This window comes from Botryllus schlosseri, chromosome 11, assembly GCF_051294905.1.
Source record: "Botryllus schlosseri isolate E-star chromosome 11, Bs_hap1, whole genome shotgun sequence".
In the NCBI taxonomy this organism is placed as follows: Eukaryota; Metazoa; Chordata; class Ascidiacea; order Stolidobranchia; family Styelidae; genus Botryllus; species Botryllus schlosseri.
Genome location: NC_137246.1, coordinates 13,358,436 through 13,378,821, shown reverse-complemented (window position 1 = coordinate 13,378,821; position 20,386 = coordinate 13,358,436). Strand labels below are relative to the sequence as shown.

Genomic DNA, 20,386 nt, shown 5'->3' with positions numbered 1-20,386 from the left:
CACCTTTTAACGAGCAGACCTATGGTAGACACGCATCGTCTTAATAGTTTGAATTAGGAAGCGGAATTTTGCTTTACATTTATCCACAGTAACGCCCTTCATTATAACTTCAGACGTAGGACCCGTTCTACTTAGCAAACCAAACCTGCCCCAACCGAGCGTAAACACACTAAAGCCCTATTCATGTTAAGTTACTGCGTCCAATTTGTATTGTCCGTTACAATACAACCGTTATTTAGTACAGATGTAATTAAGTGACGTCTTTGTTTCGACGAATCCTGCTGACAATTGACCGCGATAGAACAACAGACCGTTAGCAATTCAAGTTTTGAAGTGTTATAGATCCGAAATTATATCACAATTCAGGCGACGGTCAATTATCAATTAAATCTGTCACCGACGCGATCGCGTTTCGCAACTCAAGGGGCTGCGCTTTAAATACGAGATGGTCTTTAATTAAAAGTTGAAGTCTGATAAACATTCTGGCATCAGCCTTAGAAGACAACGCATGCGAACTGCAGTTAAAAGAGGTCACTCCTCACCGCTTGTCAACCCTTTGCATATCTAACGCCTACTTACCATAACTAAAGCTAGGTGTTTCGTGAATCGTAAGTCATATTTTCTTCATAATATCGACTGACAACCATATAAAATAAATTCCTTCTCCGCATGACTGCTAGATCGCGTCGAGGACGTGACAGAGTCAGTGTTGCCAACTCCGGATGGACAAAAATCGCTAAAACTAGTGTCGAAAATCGCTAGATGTCGCTAAATCCTGAAAAAATCGCTAGAATCATTGGTTTATTAGCAATTTTATCAGTTCAATACACCACAAAAATGCGATACAATGAAAAGACAGGAAGATGTCGAAGCGACAAGGAGTAGTCTATGAAATCTGACACCCACCTTGGCCTAGGCGATGTAAAGAGGAGGCATGCACACTGAATGAAAGTAAAGAAGATAGTATAGAAAAAGAATGCGACAAGAAATAGGGCGGCATGTCATGGGAAGCGAGATCGATAGGTCAGTCGTGGTCCGGTAATCTTGAGGATGGACTGTATTTATTTAGTAGTAATTGCTTGTATTTCGACTTGAATGTGGACATGCTCGTCGATTGTCGGATGGCCGGCGGGATACTGTTCCACACATCAGGTCCGGCATATTTGATGGAGCGATGATCTTTTCGGTCGATCATATGATATTTGGACGACGTGGACGCGCGTGTGTTGTACTTGTGCGCTTTTGATTCAGAGGTAAAGAAGTCATTGAAATATTCGGGGCAACGACCGCAGTGAAAACTGGTACATAAACTTGGCGATTTCTAGTTTCCGCACATCTGCTATGTTTAGGACGCCGAATCTCTTCAGCAGCGACTTATTGGATGGGCAGCCAGGACCCTTTGGGGCCCTAGCTATGATTCGGAGTACTTTATGCTGTAGTTTCTGCAGTGGCTTGAGTGTAGTTTTACTGGCAGCCCCCCAACAGAGGATGCCATAATGTAACTTCGATTGGATTAAGGATTTAAAGAGTATCAGAAGAACCCATGCTGGCATGAAGCGCCCAAGGCTGTAGAACAGGCCGCACTTCGGTGATAATTTAGTTTCTAGGGACTGAATATGACTCTTCCAGGACATGTTCGAGTCCAGTAGAACTCCGAGATATTTGGCATTATCTGTGTTGGAAACGGGCTGACCAGCGATATTAACGGTTAGGTCAGTGGTTCCCAACGTGGGCGATATCGCCCCCCAGGGGGCGATTTGGCGGTCTAGGGGGGCGAAAATAACGAAGGGGGCGATAGGGGGAGAAAACGGACGAAGGGGGCGATGGGGGGCGAAAACAACGAAGGGGGCGATAGGGGGGCGATGGCGCGTTAAAACGGCTATATTGGAGTCGGGAACGTAACTACCGCACCCCAAACCCCCCGAAATCAAAGGAAGCCCAAATTTATTTCATGAATTAACATGAATGATAGAGTAATTTTTTAAAAATTCAAGCGACTTTTACAAAAGTTTTCGCGCTGCGCGCGATTTATTATTTTCATGTATCTTGATGTTGGGGTCCCCGTCACCCAACGAAAATACTCATGATTGATGGAAATGGGAGACTTCGGCGTCGGCCATTACTGCGCCACGGCGCACCAATGCATATGAAGTTACAGGCCATGTCACAAGCGACTCCGAGAAGTGTGCCAGAACGATCAGCAGCGAGAAGACCTTGGCCGAAAGGAATGCTATTGTGCTGACCGAAAACTTCGATATATATACAATATACATGTATGTTTAATTGTCCATAGGCGCCTCAATGGCTGGCGTCGAATGTTCCTGTCCTGGCGACCTTAACCCTACAGGACAAATGCCATCCCACAAGGAAAAAATTATTTGCCAGTTAAGGAATACCAATATGAAATCATGCGCGTCTTTTAGTTTGGTACGTTTTGACGATTTCCATATCTCCTGACAGAGCAGATATAGGAGTTCACGAAATAACATCATGTAATGAAGTCAATATAACAACGATTCCGCCGAAGATGTTTAATTATTATTTAGTGGTCCTACCTTTTCCGACATACCACCATATTGACCGATTCAAAAATGAATTATATATATTTATCGCGCTTCGCGCGTTTAGGCGAAATACGGTGACTCACCAAACACTACATGAAATAGGGTATAGCTGATATGTAGCGACAAAAAGCCCACTAGCTGAGGGGGGTATGGGGTTTGGTTTATCACCCCATGGGCTGACGAAGTGCTGTTTTTCGGTTCCCAATATTTGGGGGGCGATGATCGGTGTGGAGCTTGAAAAGGGGGCGATGAGTCGAAAAAGGTTGGGAACCACTGGGTTAGGTTATTTTTTGAATTTACTGTCAGCAATTGCGATTTCGAGGCGTTTATGCAAAGGTTGTTCTGGGCCGTCCACTCATGGACTTTGGGCATTTGGTCACCAGTCAGGGCATCCAGCTCTGCCGTCGAAGATGCGGAAGAGAGGAGGTGAGTATCATCAGCGAACAGTGTGGTGTTCAATGAGGAGGTTTCAAAAATGTCGTTGACATATAAGGTGAAAAGGACCGGTCCAAGTACTGAGCCCTGGGGCACACCACAGGTCACCGGGTGAGGAGAGGACAAGGTGTCTGAGATCGCAACCATTTGTTGGCGTCCAGTGAGGTAACTTTTCATGAAAAAGTCGCTAAATCTGAATTAATTCCTAAATTCCTTGAATGACCCACCCGTACATCCGCATTACAGATTTCGCATCATTTATGACGTTTTTATTGTGCCTGTCCACTAATTAACCTGGCTGTCAAAGCTATAAAGGATGACGAATTACCATTGAGGCGTTCTCGGAAGACATTTTCGATTTTCCGAAAACATAATATGGTAACCCTATCATATTTCGAGTTCATAATACGCAAGATACATGTCGGTCATCTCAAAACGGGAAAAAATGTGCGGTACATTCAGGGATATCTAGAAGTTCTAGATATCTCTGGGTACATTTCAACAAACCATAGATCCATCTGCGTGACCACTGACCAGGTTTGCAGTCATACCACTCACTATATAGAGGCGTTAGACAAACGGCCGCTGATAGTGGTTACCTTACGTCCTATTTCATGAGAATTTGACCTCTTTTTCCACCAAATTGAAATTGTCCTTGCAGGACGCCTAAATGTCCTCTTTTTTGGAAATTCGTAATCTTTTTTCAGAAAAAGTATGAAAATGGCAAGTAAAAGTCGATATATCCAGGCAGAATTGTAGAAAAGTGTGGAGTAATGCGGAAGTTGATCAAAATGACGACCTTTTTTCAGTCAACATCACTAAAGTATCGTAAAAAGCAGGTTTTTCGGCAGTCGAGAGAAAGTGATGACCTCTCAGGATTTTCGGTAGAAATATTTTCAAATCCACCAGTTTTCTTGGCCGGTACTACAGCTTTCATAATTTTTGAAAAGTGTCCTCTTTTTCGGATCGCAAAATATGGTAACCCTAGCCGAGAGGGAATTGAGTGAAGCCATCCTCGATGTACAAACGTGTGCCTTGCTGGCTTGCTCGATGCGTCCGTGAATACGCAATGCGATATACTGATAATTGCGGAAAATTGCTTGCCTTTGCTCAACTAGGTTGGTGTACTTAAACACGACCTGACTCGCACAGGGTTTACAGGCCACACAAGTAGCGACGTGCACTTCAGAAAATAATAGGAGGGCAAACGCGCTAAGTATATATCACTACTTATAGCGGCTTACTATCCAATTATATTTTTATTTTACTGTCCATCCATTTGGTCAATGGTATAAATCAGTGGTTCCCAACGTGGGCGATATCGCCCCCCAGGGGGCGATTTGTCGGTCCAGGGGGGCGAAAATAGCCAAGGGGGCGATAGGGGGCGAAAACGGACGAAGGGGGCGATAGGGGGCGATGGCGCGTTGAAATGGCTATATTGGCGTCCATGACCGTAACTGCCACACCAAAACCCCCAATTGGGATGGGGGCCCGAGCTCGAAGGGGGCCCACAATTCTTTCGTGGTATCATATTTCTTACTTATTGGATACCCGTCTTCCAAGAAATAATATGCATGAGTTATAGAAATGGGCATCTCGGCGTCAGTCATTATCACACCATGACGCACCAAAACATATGAAGTCTCAGGCCATGTGACATGCGACTCCGAGAAGTGTGCCAGAACGAGAAAACCTTAGGGAAAAGGACTGCCTTTATGCTGACCGACTTCGATATATATACGATAGACATATATATTTAATTGTCCATAGGTGCCTAAATGGCTGACACCAAATGCTCCTGTCCTGGCAATCAGAACCCCACAAAAAATGCCATCTCGCAGAGAAAAATTAATTGCCTGTGCAGACATACCAATTAGAAATCGTGAGAATCTTTTAGTTTAGTACGTATGGGCGATTTGAATATCTTTTGACATAGCAGACAGGCCACGAAATGTCATTACGTAACGAAGTCATTATACCCACGGGTCCGCCCGAATAAGTTCAATTATTATTTACGGACCCTACATTTTCCAAGACACCTCATTCAGCGTTACCGGTAAATCTGAATACATGAGCAGAGAGAAGATAAGAAATTGACAGCAATATATATGCAATTCCCGATCATATTGACCGATTCAATCATAATGATGGAAATTTTTCGCGCTTCGCGCGAATTAAGCCGACTAACTGATGAGTCCAACAATTTGTGCTGAGAAGTAGCGGTGAAGAGGTATCGGTAGAGTTGGGTATGAGGGGTGCAGAAGTTTTCTTTATCGCCCTATGCAGGGGGGGTCAAGACAAACGTATTGGGGGGGGGACGAAGTGCTGTTATGGTCCTTTTGGAATCAAGTCGGAGAAATCACCTTTTTTGTTACTCAACTCACCAAAATTTAGCTGGGAAAGTGAAATTTCGAATTTGAGCCGAAAAGTTGACCTATTTTCTTAGTCAACTCGCCGGTGATTTCAGTCTGTATGCCCATTTTTCGGTTCCCAATATTTGGGGGGCGATGATCGGTGTGGAGTTTGAAAAGGGGGCGATGAGTCAAAAAAGGTTGGGAACCACTGGTATAAATTATTACGTATGGCATTTCTCCGCATAAGTAGCCTAGCGTGTTAATTCTCATTGAAGCTTCCTCCGAAGAAAGTTATTTCCAAAAGTATATTTAATAATCTTTTTCTGTTATCCGGCAGCACGCATACAAACTCGTGATTTCATTTTTTTTTGATTATTTGAGTATTAAAGTATAGAAATTAAACATGGAACGGCAACGACCGATTTTGCAGCTTCGTTCCGCTTCGCAGAGGCTGGAGAGGAGAATTGTTTTGCGTAAGCGACTGTAGGATTTCTGGCAATCCAAAAGCTATCTTCCCGAGCGCAGAAATTATTGAATCTGGTCTTGATCAAAACCTACTATTGCACCGATTCCGAAAATATAAATTTAAATATTGATCAGGCACAGATCCACCTAGAATCTGTCCTCCAAGTCTGAAATATCGGCATTGCTCAGAACAATCGGGTAACCGCAACACAATGACCATAACAATGACCCGTTGCGACTCTCCGATTGTTCGAACAATGCCGATATTTCGACTTGGAGGACGGATTCTATAGGTGGATCAGTGCCTGATCATTATTTTAATTTATATTTTCAGAATCGGTGCAACAGTGGCTTTCGATCAAGACCAGATTCAGTAATTTCTGTGCTCGGGAGGATAGCTTTTGGATTGCCAGAAATCCTACAGTCGCTAACGCAAAACCACTCTCCACTCCATCCTCGGCGAAGCGGAACGAAGCTGCAAAATCGGTCGTTGCCGTTCCATGTTTAATTTCTATAATTAAAGTGTTGTTACATCTTGTGTTATTGTCAAAAGCACGCGACGTAGGCCTACTCGTTAATTTTTTTCATTTATCTGACGTGAATCAGATATAAAACTCCATATTCGAGCAATTGGGGGGAGGGCGATTTAAACCCGTTCCCTGTTGCATCTCGATATTGGTACAAGTAGTGTTAACATATAACATAACATAACATGGTTGGGTTATATTTTTATCTGAACAAGTCACACGCAATGTACAATGCGATAAGACACAATGCGATGTCATGAACAGATAGGAGGATGTAGAACGACATGCATCAGTAGCGATCCTCTACTCTAACATCCACCTCGGCCTAAAGTGCCCGATGTCACAGTTCTTCTTCGATGTTGATCTCTTTGAAGCCGCGGCCCTTTCAACTAGTTCTTTTCCATTCATTGTGAGTGCTTTCTTTCGTCGGGTCTGTTATCGTAGGCCTACTGTTACGTCTCGCGTTGGTGTCAAAAGTCCGATGCACAATAGTTTTATCAGTTATCTTGTAACTCGCGGTTTCTATTTTGGAAGGAGGGGAATCCTATATATTCGTCCGGCGTGGGCGTAAAGAATTAATTCACATATCGGACCTAGTATAACAAATTTCATTGGGCGAGCATTATTGTGATTGCTCGTATTGGGGGTCAATTGGTCAGGATATGGACGAGTTCGCCGATTTTCGTGGCTGGAAAGATATGACCAACTTCGCTGCCATGACCAGGAAAGTCAGTAGAGACGTTCATGTCCAGTCCATACACGCGATCTGAATGCAAATCGGCGATGCGTGCTGATGCTGTGGCGCGCATAGATATGGTGAACGTGCATGAAATTTGCTGTTCAAAACTGATTGATGTCAGGTATTTTCGGAAAAAATCGCTAGAAAATCGCTAAATAGTTTTCAAAAGTCGCTAGATTTATCGCTAGTCGCTAGATCGATATTTTTTGTCGCTAAAGCGAACAAAAAATCGCTAGATCTAGCGACAAAATCGCTAAATTGGCAACACTGGACAGAGTGAAGTCATGTGCGCCAGAAGCTTGCTAAGGGTTAAGAAGCGATCACGCGTGACAACGATACCCGAGTGATAGAGTAATGGAACGGTACATTTCGTGAAATTATTTTAGCTGCATTAAGAATGAATGGCTGTCTGAGGATAATGGCTGCTGCAAAGTGTTTTCACACTTTTAACTGCAATTTGCGTCCGCTTCATAGAGCGTATTCTGCAGAGCGCATTCGATCTGGCTGTACGTGAGGTCATATCTTCTTCACAAAATCGACAGGAAGATCAACTAACCACAAATACCGCTGTACCAGTATGTTCAATTCCACATGTAGCCAAAGTATACACGATATATCCAAATTCACACGAATCAATACCTATAGCTAAAAACGGCAGTCATCGGCAAATTGTGTGTACCATAAGGAATGTATTGTAGCTTTAGAGAAAATTTTGAACATATAGCACAATATCGTGATCGTTAAGTAGCTTATCATATAGTTCGTTCTATTGTTCAATTCTTAAAAGAGTTTAGACTCCTAAAGAGATAAGAACGAACCGAAGGCCCGAAGAATCCAGCGCAAAATTTACTGTCACCCGGAGATTAACGCTTATAGTTGTACCAAGTGGGTTATATTCCGTTAGTGTCGTTTCGATCGCAATCTGGAAGGGACTTGGTTTTATCTACCGGCATCCATTGGCAAACTTCGAATATTTCTGAACTTCAAAGTCGGTAGGTATGTCGTCACTTTGGTACACGCGAGAATGCCCACTGTTCAGCATGCTCCCATCGTGGCGTGGTCGATGAAGTCTCTGTAATATGCCACGTTCGTGTAGATGCCTGGCTTCAGATCGTGACGTTCCGTTGAGCACATTTTCGTCCCGGCAATAGCCACGCCCACGATGGTCCACGTGTTCTTGACCGTCTCGTGAACTAGAGGTCCGCCCGAATCACCCTTCGATGGAGAAAGATAATTATCGACATAGCAAACTAGCAGATCAAAGTAGTCGTCGCCGATACTTAATATAGGTAGAAGTAATGTCAATGTCTATAACAGTATAAATAGATTTTTGGTAGCGATTTCCACGTAAGTAAAAAGTAAGTACTGCAGGCACATACTTCTGCCTAAAAAACTGAAAACTGTTACAAATTTAAGTCCTAACTAAACCTACTTGAGTACTCCGAAAAAGTAGAAGTAATTCGTCTCTGGCCAACTCTGGGAACCAATTAGTTGGTTACACTATATTACGTTGAGAACGTCTCGGCCTATTTTGAAATCGAAATCTCGCGACTGCGAGAAGCTGGTGTGGAAATGACCGCGTAATTTTACACAGCAGTATCGTCGAGTTCATTGGTATTGCGGATGGGGGTTTAGTAAGACGCCATAGCCAGCAGTATATATTATATTGTCAAGCCCAGCGATTAATACCCGGTATTCTATGGAACACTACGGTTACGTGAGCCAATCTCAGGGGTTCCGTGGAGGTGAAGACACACACTCAACATAAAATAGGATACATATGATTTGTGATGAATCGCCCGTATTGGCCATAATTGGTACAATTCGGCCTGACCAACAGTCGAATTGTGACTGCTGTGGTGGTATACGTCTTGTGCAGGGTAAGTTGGGGTTCAAAATCGAAACATCATCCTTCTAGAATTCCAATTCAATTCTCATTCGCTATAAGCTCATCTGGAATTAGGCAATTTATATCACGCTGTTGCGTTCCGACCAAACTATACGATGTGTCTTTCCAAGGTGAAGCCTGGTATTTCTGAACTGTTATCTGACAGGGGACTGCAGACACTGATTCGCAATAAGTATTCATTATAAGGTTTTTGTTTTGTGTCGAAATTGAATATCAATGGTCTTATTCTTTCAACAATTTGTTGATGCATGGATCATTTTATAATCTATCATTATAATCAATATAGTAATGTATTATATGTGTAGTTATATGTGCATTGTCACCATTGTGACGATGTTTATCATGATTCACCTAAGATTTAAGAATACACGAGAACCTTGCAGATTATTGTAAGTGTTTCGTAGGGTAAACGTCCAGAACTCGTGGTCTATCCAGGCACTTTCCATAATACAGTGAATTGTGGCACTATAGCATCCATGTTAGTCATTAATCCGTTACCGTGCACGCATCTTCCAGGTAGGCCTCCTCCGTACATATCCAGTCCTTGCTCTGATACGTGTTCCAATGCTTCCTACAGTTGTCGAAACTTATCAAGGGAAGAGGCAACTCTTTCAACTTCAAACGATTACCGAATTCGCCGACATCTGCAACGAAGTGAATGCTGCGCCGTGTTAACAGAACAAGGCCCGCTGTCAGATTATGTCGCGATATGGTCACAGTTTTAATGTGCAACAATTGATGGGGGACAACGTATTTGTAGTAATCTCGAATTCACTTACTCAGTGTCTCTCCCCACCCAGTCACCCATACTGTGTTTCCCGCTGTCAGATAGATATTTTTGGGCGGTAAGCATGCAGGTCGAACGAAGGGAGTGATGAATACATCTTCCTGATTTTGAAAAATAATGTACTGTGTACTTGCGTAGTGAATTTATCACCAACGACACCACTTACCCTTAGCTTGGCGACAGCGATATCGTATTCCAAAGAATCAAAGTCATATTTTGGATGGGCGACGAACCGCTCCAAGAGACCAATTTGTGATGTAAGCTCAACACCCGATCTTAAATATGTGCCAAACCAAACTGCGAACGACTTGATCTCTGTTCTGAAACAGATAAAATGATAAGATAGGATGAATTACCAAGAATGTGAGGGCTAACTTCCATATTTATAACAAATTTGGATCACGCATAGCCTTATTCAGGATATGCAATGTATAGTAGTTTGTTTTTATCCCATTGATGATTTGTGCTGAACGCGATAGATCACTTCCGGGGGCAGGGAGTGGAACATTCAATTTACTTCTTTTTACTCCTTGTCCACGTACGGTCTGTATGTTTTTAGCTATGCAAATTGTAACCGCGTGCCCACGAATCTATACACCGATATTTAGTCAATGCCCACCAGGCATATTGGAAAGTAATTGAAAAGTAGAAAGTATTTTGTGAGTGAAAATGAGTTAAATTTCAGGGTAACTGTATATATTTTCGGAGATTGTTACAACTTGAAATGTTATAAGTAAAGCGATTGTTTTTTGACATGTCAAAAAGTCAAAGTCAAAATTGTCAAAATCGTAGCATAAACGGTCAAATGAAACAAATAGGTTGACATGGTATTATTTCAACGAACCGCAAGATCCTAACTGAAGCAAGACTGCGTGGACATCGTTTCTTACATCAAGACGCGCATGATGAATAATTGTAATGTAGACAACATTGTAAGAATGAAGCAACACGTTATATCACCAGCAATGTACGCACAACTTCAGTGTTGCCAGCCAACAACTGCTGCTATTGAAAGTTCTTTGACCATTATTGGGAAGATACTTAGGAAAGACAGACACTTTCTACCAGAGAAAGTAGGAAAGTAACTTTCGTTGTTTTCAACAAATTTTAATTATTTCTACCACAGTGCGTGATGTAACTACTGGAATTCTTCATAGGTCCATATTTCGTTAAAATAAAGTTTTTCATGTAAAGCAGTGATTCCCAAGTGCGGCCCCCAGATAGCCTTCTTGCGGCCCCCAAAATATATTAAGAAATCGATTTATGACAAAAAATAAAATTTAGATTTATAAAATACTCTTGCTTGGCTTGGCCTCTGTAGTTTTTAATTATAGAATTGCAGGAAAGTTATTGTCAGTATAGACTGCTAACGTTACGTCACTGCTGTTTCAATGCTATGTGCCCTAACTTATTCCAGATGGACGAACTGTAGCCATAGATATAAATAGGTATTGATAACTTTCAAAACCGGAGGAAAATCTTGAAAAAATGGTAGATTTTCCCACTTCGTGGTCGCTTGACTAAAAAAGACAAAGAGGCTCAACTCCCGGAAAATAGAGTTTTTCTTTCACATTAACAGGTGGTTGGCTGAAAAAAAAGGTCAACTTTCCGGTCCAGCTCCCGAGATAGCCGCCGTAGCGTTCCTACAGTGCTGACTTGATGTATGTCAGTCGAATTTGGCCCTATATGTAACCAAAATCCTCAAAAAGAAGACAAAATCTCAAAAAAGAAGACATTTGGGCGTCTTCCGAGGACACTAAAAAAAATCATAAAAGAGGACAAATCATCTTAAAAGAGGACGTATGGTAACCCTATGATAACTAGATGTGCAACACGTGACTCACGGTTGAATACGCCGAGATGCATACTGCTTAGCTGGCAAAAAGCAGCATAATTGGTAGTCCCATAGTCAGGGCTGTAACTGCCGCACCCCGAACCCCCAATTGAGGGGGGCCGAGTTCGAAGGGGGCCCAAAATTATTTCGTGAATTAGCATAAATTATAGAGTATTTTTTGAAAATTTATGCAACTTTTTCAAAAATCTTTCGCGCTATGCGCGATTTTAATTCGCCACCTATCTTGATTATTGGGTACTCTTCCCCAAGAAAAAATACGCAAGATTTATAGAAATGGGCATATCAGCATTGGCCAATGGCCATGACCGCACCACAACGCACCAAGACATATAAAGTTTTAGGCCATGTAACAAATGACTCCAAGAAGTGTGTCAGAACGATCGGCAGCGAGAAAGCCGTAAAGGACTGCTTTTATGCTGACCAAAAACTTCGAAATACCAAAAGCTTCGTTATATATACAAAATACATATAGGTTTATTTGTCCATATAGGCGCCTAGATGACAGGCGCCGAATGTTCTTGTCTTGGCAATCTGAACCTCACAAGACAAATACCATCCCGCAGGAAGGAAAATTATATGCCAGTGAAGAAATACCAAGCTGAAATCGTGTGATCTTTCACTTTAGTAGATTTGGGCAATTCTGCATTTTTTGATATAGCAGACAGGATGTCACGAAATAACATCATGTAAAGAAGTCATACCTACGGGCCCGCCCGCCCGAAGATGTTTAATATTACGGGGTCTGCAGTTTCAAAGACACCTCTCCCTCAGCTCTACCGCGCGGTAAATCTGATTACGTGGGCAAAGAGGACAACCATGCAATTCCCGATCTTATTCACCGATTTTATCATGAATTATCGAAATATTCGCGCTTCGCGCTGTCTCACTAAACAGTACAACTTTATTTTCGTGGCAAAAGCAAACAACGTGATGCGGGGTCAGTTTATCACCCTATGGGAGCCCGGGGTCCTGACGAAGTGCTGTTACGTTCCTGCCAACGGGTATACCCCCGGAGATGTCTAATTACTATTGAGGGGGCCTATGCCTTTTCAAACACGCCTCACTCAGCTCTACCGGTAAATCAGATTACGTTAACAGAGACAGGACGAAAATTGATAGCAATACATGCAATTCCCGATCATATTGACCGATTCAGTCATGAAACTAAAGAAATTACTCGCGCTTCGCGCGTTTAGGCGAGAAAAGCTGATTCGCTGATTCACTAAACGGACACCCAATGCAGCAGATAAGTAGCGGTAAACAGTGTACAGTTTTGAAATCTTGCCAGGGCAATAAAACTACTCCGAAATAGCCATGGTGACTGTTTGGGTCCGTTCCATAGCCGTAGTATTCGTGCGGCCCCGACCGTACTCTGAAATTCTAAATTTGGCCCTCACACCGAAAAAGTTTGGGAACCACTGATGTAAAGGTTTGTCAGTTTTAAGTCAAAAAAGTTTTTTTCAGGCCAAACCACTTCGTAAGGACAAACAGTTCCAACCGGAAACGAAGAGTAGTACAATTCTAACATTATCTGCGAAAACACCTAATATACATACGTGATTTCAAAATTTCGGAAAATTAAGTTTTTGAGGGTCAAAAAATCTCAAAATTTTGATATTTTAGCTCAAAATCTTCAGTTTTTAGGTCAAAGAAAAAATCGCCCTGCACATTGCCAGTTCTAAAGTATCTCCTTTCTATGGACTGCTAAACCCGTTCGATCGCTTCACCAAATCTACTTTTGACGATACTTCCTTGAGTACTAAAAAGACCTTTAAATTTATTTCCACTTTCACGTAAAGTAGTTTGGATACGTCTTCGAAATCGCTACCACGACTCACAATCCAGTAGAAGGTTAGGGCGTAGATTATACATGTACTTTAGTAGCGACAACGACTGCTTTAACCAGATCTGGGCATGTATCCCATTACAATATATCCACATGCAGGAGGACACTTACTCGACTCGTCCTGTGATTTTCTCCGACTTCGACCGGTAAAACGTAAAGCAATGCCCCGCCGTGATGATCCATCGTTTCGAGATTAAAGCCGCTCCGCAGACGTGCTTGAAACTCCAGTCGTCAGAGAAGTTGCGTCGAAATGATGCCATCCACGGCCAGTAGTGGATTTGCCCGGCCGGCTGGCCGCCGACTATTCTCTTGGAAGCTGGCGGCGTGTCACTGAGCCCTATTGCTCCGCAGTGTTCTGTAATGCGTTCAAGAGACACCGAGTCATAAAATTCACGACTTCTCTATATATGGAGCCGTGACTGTCTATGCACTTGCACATTGTCCAATAGGTATGCATTTTACCCAGAGGTGGTCAGTAGCGAAGTACCTTTTCGGAGTACCCCTGTATATTTTGCATGCCTGCATTACTTACTCAAGTGGCTATATTTTACCATTTACACTTCTACTGCAAAGCATGCGCTCACTCCCATCACGTTTCTATTCAGTGATAGAGAAATATATAAAAGGTTGAGGTCTCGTAGAGTGGGGAACATTAAAATTAAAGCAAGTGGATCCAATTTCTATCGCAAAATTTACATCCTAAACAAAAAAAGTGTCGCCTCGTTACCATGAACCTCAGAATCAATCCAATGGTGGGGGGGGGACTTTTCAAATCAAATTCAATGAGTTATTCAACATTCTCCAAGAACATTGTTGGTGAGCACAAATTGTTGAGCGCCCGGATACATGGGATTGGTAGCAGGATTGATCCCCGGCGTCCGGCGTCTTATTTTACTTGGACATATATGAGGTTAACTTATGCTTAGGGCCCATGCACTGTCACAAGCGAAGTCTAGTAATACTATCAAAATATCCGCACATCCTAGAAGTAACACACAGTTCGAGTGCAGAGTATATATTTCTACACCTGTGATCAAACGTTATCATCGGTCAATACCTAAACAAATCCAGCTATTGCGCGTTTTGAAACCGCGAAAGCGTGCATACATTATCACATGCATGACTTAAATTGGAAACGTACGGCACAAGGTCGACTGACAACCTTCCAAAAACGAACCCTTGATTGTTAATTGCACTTGAACACAATGATCAACTGGAGTGTCCGAAGAGTGAAATCACACATCGCACATTTAGACAGCTTATAGATGGGGATGTAGCTCAAATGGTAGAGCGCGCGCTTTGCATGTGCGAGGTACCGGGATCGATCCCCGGCATCTCCATATCAATGTTTCTCGACAGTTCGGAGGAAAATTTTGCTGTATGCGGATCAGGCAAGTGTTGCTATCAAATGAGACCTCCGACTTTAATTTGGAATTATTTGTAGTAGATAAAAATAATGATTGGAGATTTCTGGCTTGTCGATTCCTGAAGTTGTTGTTGTATAATTATATTTCGAGCGGGCCAGGATGTCAAAGTGTGGTTTTACTGGGTATACCGACTATATTAATCGAGAAACCTTATCAAAATCTTGACCTACCAGGATAACAGGTGTCTTTAATTTTGTAATAGGTAGAGTTTTCGTGATAGATCGTGACTCCGTCCGATACGCTTTTGCCGCTGTCCGACTTATTTTCTTGATCCGGTTTGCCTTCATCGCTTGTATCAACGGTCTTCTTCGCCTGCTGCGCTTTCGAAGAAGACTCGAAAAGCAGCTGCTTCAGCCGATCCATCACACTTATTCCGCCCTCGTTTAGCGACGATCCACCGATTGAATTCGTCATTCTATCGGGAAACATGAGCTGGCTAAGAGAAGGCAATCCAGGCAAATGCGTCCCAACTCCCGGCGCGATGCTCCCAGCGTTCGGCCGTCTTACAAGAAAGTTTGAAAGAGGGTTGTTTCCTAATTGCTGTCCGAATTGAAATTGTCCGCTCGAATGAGCTCCGTTGCTGCCAGAACCGAGGTAGGTTTTTAACGCATTTATATGACGATTGCCCGTATAATATTGATTTGACCCTGATGCAGTGTTGATGCCTTGATGTGTACGCCCAGGTCTGATATTTTGATTGTTTTGCTGGTAGTTATTTGCGAATCCGGACATGGCTTGCCCGTGCATATTCCCGGGTCTGGCATGATCATTACCGAAGTTGTTTTGTATCGGATTCGACTCCTGCGTGTCGATCGCGGAGTTCAGTAGTATTTTCCACAAAATCTTTTGAATATTAGTGCCAGTATCGCCTCCGTCTGTCATCGCGACATCGCTCTGCAACTTTTTTTTGATGAGTGATTCTAAGTTTAATTGATTATTGTTTGCAGCCGCCGTAGTTTGAAAGGGATTTCGAATTTGAGACGACCCGAAGAGACTCTTCAGTTCTTGTCCTTGGATAGATGTTGGATTTGGCTTCTTCCGGATTTGAGATCCGAATCCCACGTTTTTGATCATTTCTGTCCAACTAGGTTTCAGCGACCGGCCTATGGAATAGATGAGGTCTCGTGATGTTAAAAGATAAATTAGTATATGCGGTGTACTGGTTGTCTGTACTTGTCTCTTGTACGTTTCGCTTCGCAGATGGCGGAGACGGTGATTTGGATGTCTCTTTTGTTTTGTAACAGTAAGGTACGCCACTTCCAACCGCAGAATGATCATAGCAACATCCAAGCTGAGGAAAATAATAATATTATCCGCATTTAGCGTAATATCGCAAAAAACTAATATGGTCTAGTATCGACGATCTTAATGAGGCATTTTGAAATTGCAAAAATTATGATGGCATCGTTGATTTGGTTACCGTGAGGTAAACCTGCTGTATTTAGGGTTGCATTTAAAACAAAAATCAATTTAAAACAAACATGTTCAAAACAAGGCGGCCCTTGTTTGAAACAAGATTTTATTTTTTGAACCATGACGTCACAAATATTCGATTGTGGCGTCATCTTGGATTGACATGGACAATTGAAAATATAGGGTAAATATACCTCATTTTACGAAATATCCACGTACTATAGCTGTTGAACCGACTATTTTGAGGGTTCCAACCCTCCCATATCGTATGCGTCGGCTATATCGGGTGGTAATCGTCGGTAGGCTCATACAACACGTTTTTTGGAAAGTATTTACACAATTAAGGCACAATTATACAACTTGAAAAACACACAATGTTTTAAAGACCTTTATTTAAAACAGTTTTAAACTTGGTTTAAACAAAGTGTTTTAAACAACCATTTATTTTAAATGCAACCCTACCCGTAGTCATCGATGGTAGACAACCAAAAAGTCTAACCCGAATTTGTCAAATTTCCAAGTCCTGGTCGAGCATGGGTGATGCGTCATTTGTGCCTTTATTCATAAAACCGATGAGACTATAAAATTCTGATAACTTTATAGATTTATATATATTTGGAAACACGAAAGGATAGACATCTACATTTCGCGAATGGATACGTCTACAAGTCTAAAACTGAATGCTTGCTTAATCACCCATTTTCTAGGTTGACTTATATGTTCAACATAGACATTTCAAGCATTGCACTCACTGCAACGATAAAAAATAGTTAAATGAGATCGGTTGTCATAATTAATTGAACGCAGTTGATGGCTTGTGGTAATGTTTTTCAGTTCTTTATTGATTATCCTGATATAGTGGATTACACAAAGAAGTATTTTGGTTACATAATTGCTCCTACCGGACATTAATATACTGGCAATGCTGATATCGTTCGAATGCGCCAATGACGACAGAAAGCCAACGCCGGGCGGGACGTTGCGAAAATGAGTACAGGCGTGCATGTCTCTGATTACAGGCATAAATCACACTTGCGGACGTTTGTGATATATTATGTAGTAATTAAAGTGATATGGTTGACTGATTTCATAGCAAAACTAACTCTCGGTTTGATAATTGCACTTGAAAACAAGGATCAATGTGATTGTCCATTGTTTAAAGAATGTGAATCGACATTAACACGTAAAGGGCATGGGGCTGTACAGCTCAAAAGGTAGAACGCGCACTTTGCATGGAATCGATCCCCGTCGTCTTCATTTTACATATTGGCTCAAACAATTTCATCACGAACCGGGTAAACATATATATTTAGAGATGAGGCGGTATCAAATATATTGTCCTGGAATACCCAAAATAATAGCAGGTGTATGGGACACCGACTACGGGCATAGAGTACACTCGCCCACCTTGGTACATGTGCTACATTTGTTCAAGATGCTGTGCTGATCTTCACCTGGCAAGCAATTGAATCTCCTTTTCGTACGTATCGAGCATTCGCGATCTCCTGTAGATATCAATCAAGTCCGATAAGGCGACGCGAGCGTCATGTAATTGAAAAATGATTCGCTACCTTTCGATGTTAGAAGGTACAATTCGTATGTCTTGAGGCACGCATTTTCATATTTCCCAGCCTCTCTGTCCATTGCTGACCTGTGACATACGTGGTGTGACTTAGAAAGTTACATCCCGGCCTCAGACAGCCAAATAAATCAAGGAACATATCTTGAAATCTGTTTACCCGGGTAGTGTGTTTGTATCTTCGTGTTGCTTTACTACTGAGCGATAACATTGTCCTGTCTCGGTAATATCACTAGATTGATAACAGCATCCTATCGCTATACATTGTTGACGAGTTATTCCCTGATGTCCACAGCCTTTCCTATAATTATAACCGAGCGATAACGATATATATCTTCCAGCCAAAGCATCGCCTCACTTGTCTGATTCTCTTGTTGGACATCTAATGAATATGTCAGCTGAAAAGTAAGATTGGTTGAGTACATCAGCGACATCAACCAGTAAGGGTGCGCAGATGAGGTACTCATATATTATAGCCCTTCTCCAAAAATTTGTTGCACATAACGGTTGAAAATACTTTGGATTATGAAGATGAAAATTACACACGTCGATATCATCAAACAAGCCCCCTGGGATATAGTATTGACAATGTACAGACGGGAAAAAGATCGTCAATATGGGTTGTTATGCCATGCGGAAAGACGGTAGAGCAAGAAGACAGCCTATAACAGATTTTTATGATCCATACCAGTGCTTTTCAGCCTGTTGGATGGTACGCACTTGTGCGGATGGAAATGATTGCAGTGCGGATGAGTATGGATAAAAATTATGCATATTTTTCACTTTTTCTGGCGTGGAATAATTCAAATAAACGTGATAATAGCTCTTCAGCGTCTGTCACTGGACGCTGGACACCGTTATAATCGTTGTTTTTAAGATCTTTTGATGTGCGCACTATTATTAAAATGATTATTAAGTAATAAAAAGTCTGTTCGAAAGCGGGTCTAAAGACCTGACCATCCAAGCACTTGAAGCTCTTGTACAAAACTCCACAACAAATTTGGCCGAAAAGGGCTTTAGTGCACTTTGGCATCAAAACGAGGATGAGGAGTTGTCTTCTTCATGTGACATTTGATGGCCTAATGAGGGGAGATTTGGCGCAAGATATTTTGCCTAACTGGTGTGAAATTGTCAGCAATATTCAACAGCAACCGAGTCGTTAATAAACCTGTAGCTTGCTTGTTGGGAATCTGCATAAAGAAGTGTTAACTCTCTCCATTTTCTTTTTGTGTACAAATTTTCGGTTGTGGCTTGTGCGCATGAAGTTTTTCAAATAAGTCCGGGTTGTTCTCAGAAAGGCGGAAAAGGACTATGGTCCATGGTATGTAATGTATCGATATAAAACGTGCGAGTATATAGTATAGGGATGGTGCGAACCCCTGAAAGGTTCTGGTTCGTATGAACGCGAACGTGAACCTATGACGTCACGTCATATTGCTATTTCCAACCCAACATTTGCGCAAAGTAATATATTAATGTACTTGTACATGATGATAACTAGCGACGAGTCAGGCCATATTATGCCCCAATGCTGAAGTCGGCCTACATGCTGACTTTTTAAAAGTCCCCTAATGTATCAACTGGAACAATCAAATGCTATAATAATTCCACAAAATCAATATTTTCCGCATTTATCTCAAAAGCAGGTTATAAAGTAGCCAACACCCCAATCAGACGGATTTGGTTTTTATGATACAAGAAGGTTATCAAATCAAGATAGATCCCGTACGCCTGATAGATTTTTTACAATAGACATCAATGGATTCATTATATCAATTTCGTTGATGTGAATAATTAATTCACAGAACGCGAACCTGAACCTCACGTTCACGCCATCCCTCGTAAATAGCCTACCATCTTACCTTGTGTAACTATGAAAGCTTGCGATACCACAACCAGTATAATAGGGTGCATGTTTGAACTTGTTATCTTCAACGGATTATTACGTCTTGCGATATCTGATTTCTCGAAATTGAATTTAGCAATCCTTTTCTTTCGATAATAATCCCTATGTGTAGGGCATCCACGTTACGTGGTTATTATAGATCGTATTTTCTGTAATAGCAAAAATAGACTACATCACTACGGCATTGTTTATTTGATATAGGTGTTACCTCATTAATCACCTGCTACCTATTTGAGTAGATAATTGCAACTTCCTTGTAACGCCAATTATATGAAACCGTTCAGGAATGATCTCCATGGGAAAAAACTTTCCAAGCATATGCTAAACTCAACTGTGTAAATAATACTTGCTTCATGAAAAAGAATAACCGCACTTGACGTCGATGTATCATTGTTTAAGTACGTGGTTTCATCGTCATGTCCCAAGACCAATGATTATAATCGATTGTGATATGTTTCGTATATGGCCCGCGCGAACTCAATGCTTTTATTAACATTTTCATTCTAAATGGATCCAGCTGGAAAGCATCGAAGACTCTACAATCAATCTGTCTCGAGTATATGTCTGTTTTTGTTGTTGG

The 20,386-nt window shown here is 41.8% G+C and overlaps 1 protein-coding gene, 1 long non-coding RNA gene and 1 other non-coding gene across 3 annotated transcripts; 2 read left to right on the top strand and 1 right to left on the bottom strand.

Annotated features, from left to right (window-relative positions):
- Positions 1 to 1,309: 1,309 nt before the first annotated feature.
- Positions 1,310 to 3,030, top strand: LOC145450880 (uncharacterized). The gene is made up of 2 exons (XR_013918623.1): positions 1,310 to 1,712; positions 2,847 to 3,030. It is a non-coding gene; the product is annotated as an uncharacterized LOC145450880 (long non-coding RNA).
- Positions 3,031 to 7,647: 4,617 nt separating this feature from the next.
- Positions 7,648 to 19,980, bottom strand: LOC145450665 (uncharacterized). The gene is made up of 12 exons (XM_080329174.1): positions 19,763 to 19,980; positions 18,259 to 18,298; positions 18,061 to 18,201; positions 17,893 to 17,972; positions 17,729 to 17,826; positions 16,082 to 16,199; positions 15,079 to 16,011; positions 13,593 to 13,836; positions 9,947 to 10,100; positions 9,773 to 9,881; positions 9,492 to 9,637; positions 7,648 to 8,299 (listed from the first exon to the last, which is right to left on the bottom strand). Exons 1-12 carry the CDS (start codon positions 19,812 to 19,814, stop codon positions 8,120 to 8,122), a joined length of 2,295 nt encoding a protein of 764 aa, XP_080185300.1. The 5' UTR covers positions 19,815 to 19,980; the 3' UTR covers positions 7,648 to 8,119.
- Trnaa-ugc (transfer RNA alanine (anticodon UGC)) lies at positions 14,749 to 14,821 on the top strand. Its single transcript has one exon. It is a non-coding gene; the product is annotated as a tRNA-Ala (tRNA).
- Positions 19,981 to 20,386: the final 406 nt, after the last annotated feature.

Bases quoted from the DNA above. Each gene is read 5' to 3' on its own strand.
- LOC145450665 (XM_080329174.1), bottom strand. From the start codon at position 19,814: ATGCACCCTATTATACTGGTTGTGGTATCGCAAGCTTTCATAGTTACA. The intron at 18,202-18,258 runs GTGAGGCGATGC...TTATAATTATAG, and splicing joins CCAACAAGAGAATCAGACAA to GAAAGGCTGTGGACATCAGG. The intron at 17,827-17,892 runs GTAGCGAATCAT...TGATATCTACAG, and splicing joins GTACCTTCTAACATCGAAAG to GAGATCGCGAATGCTCGATA.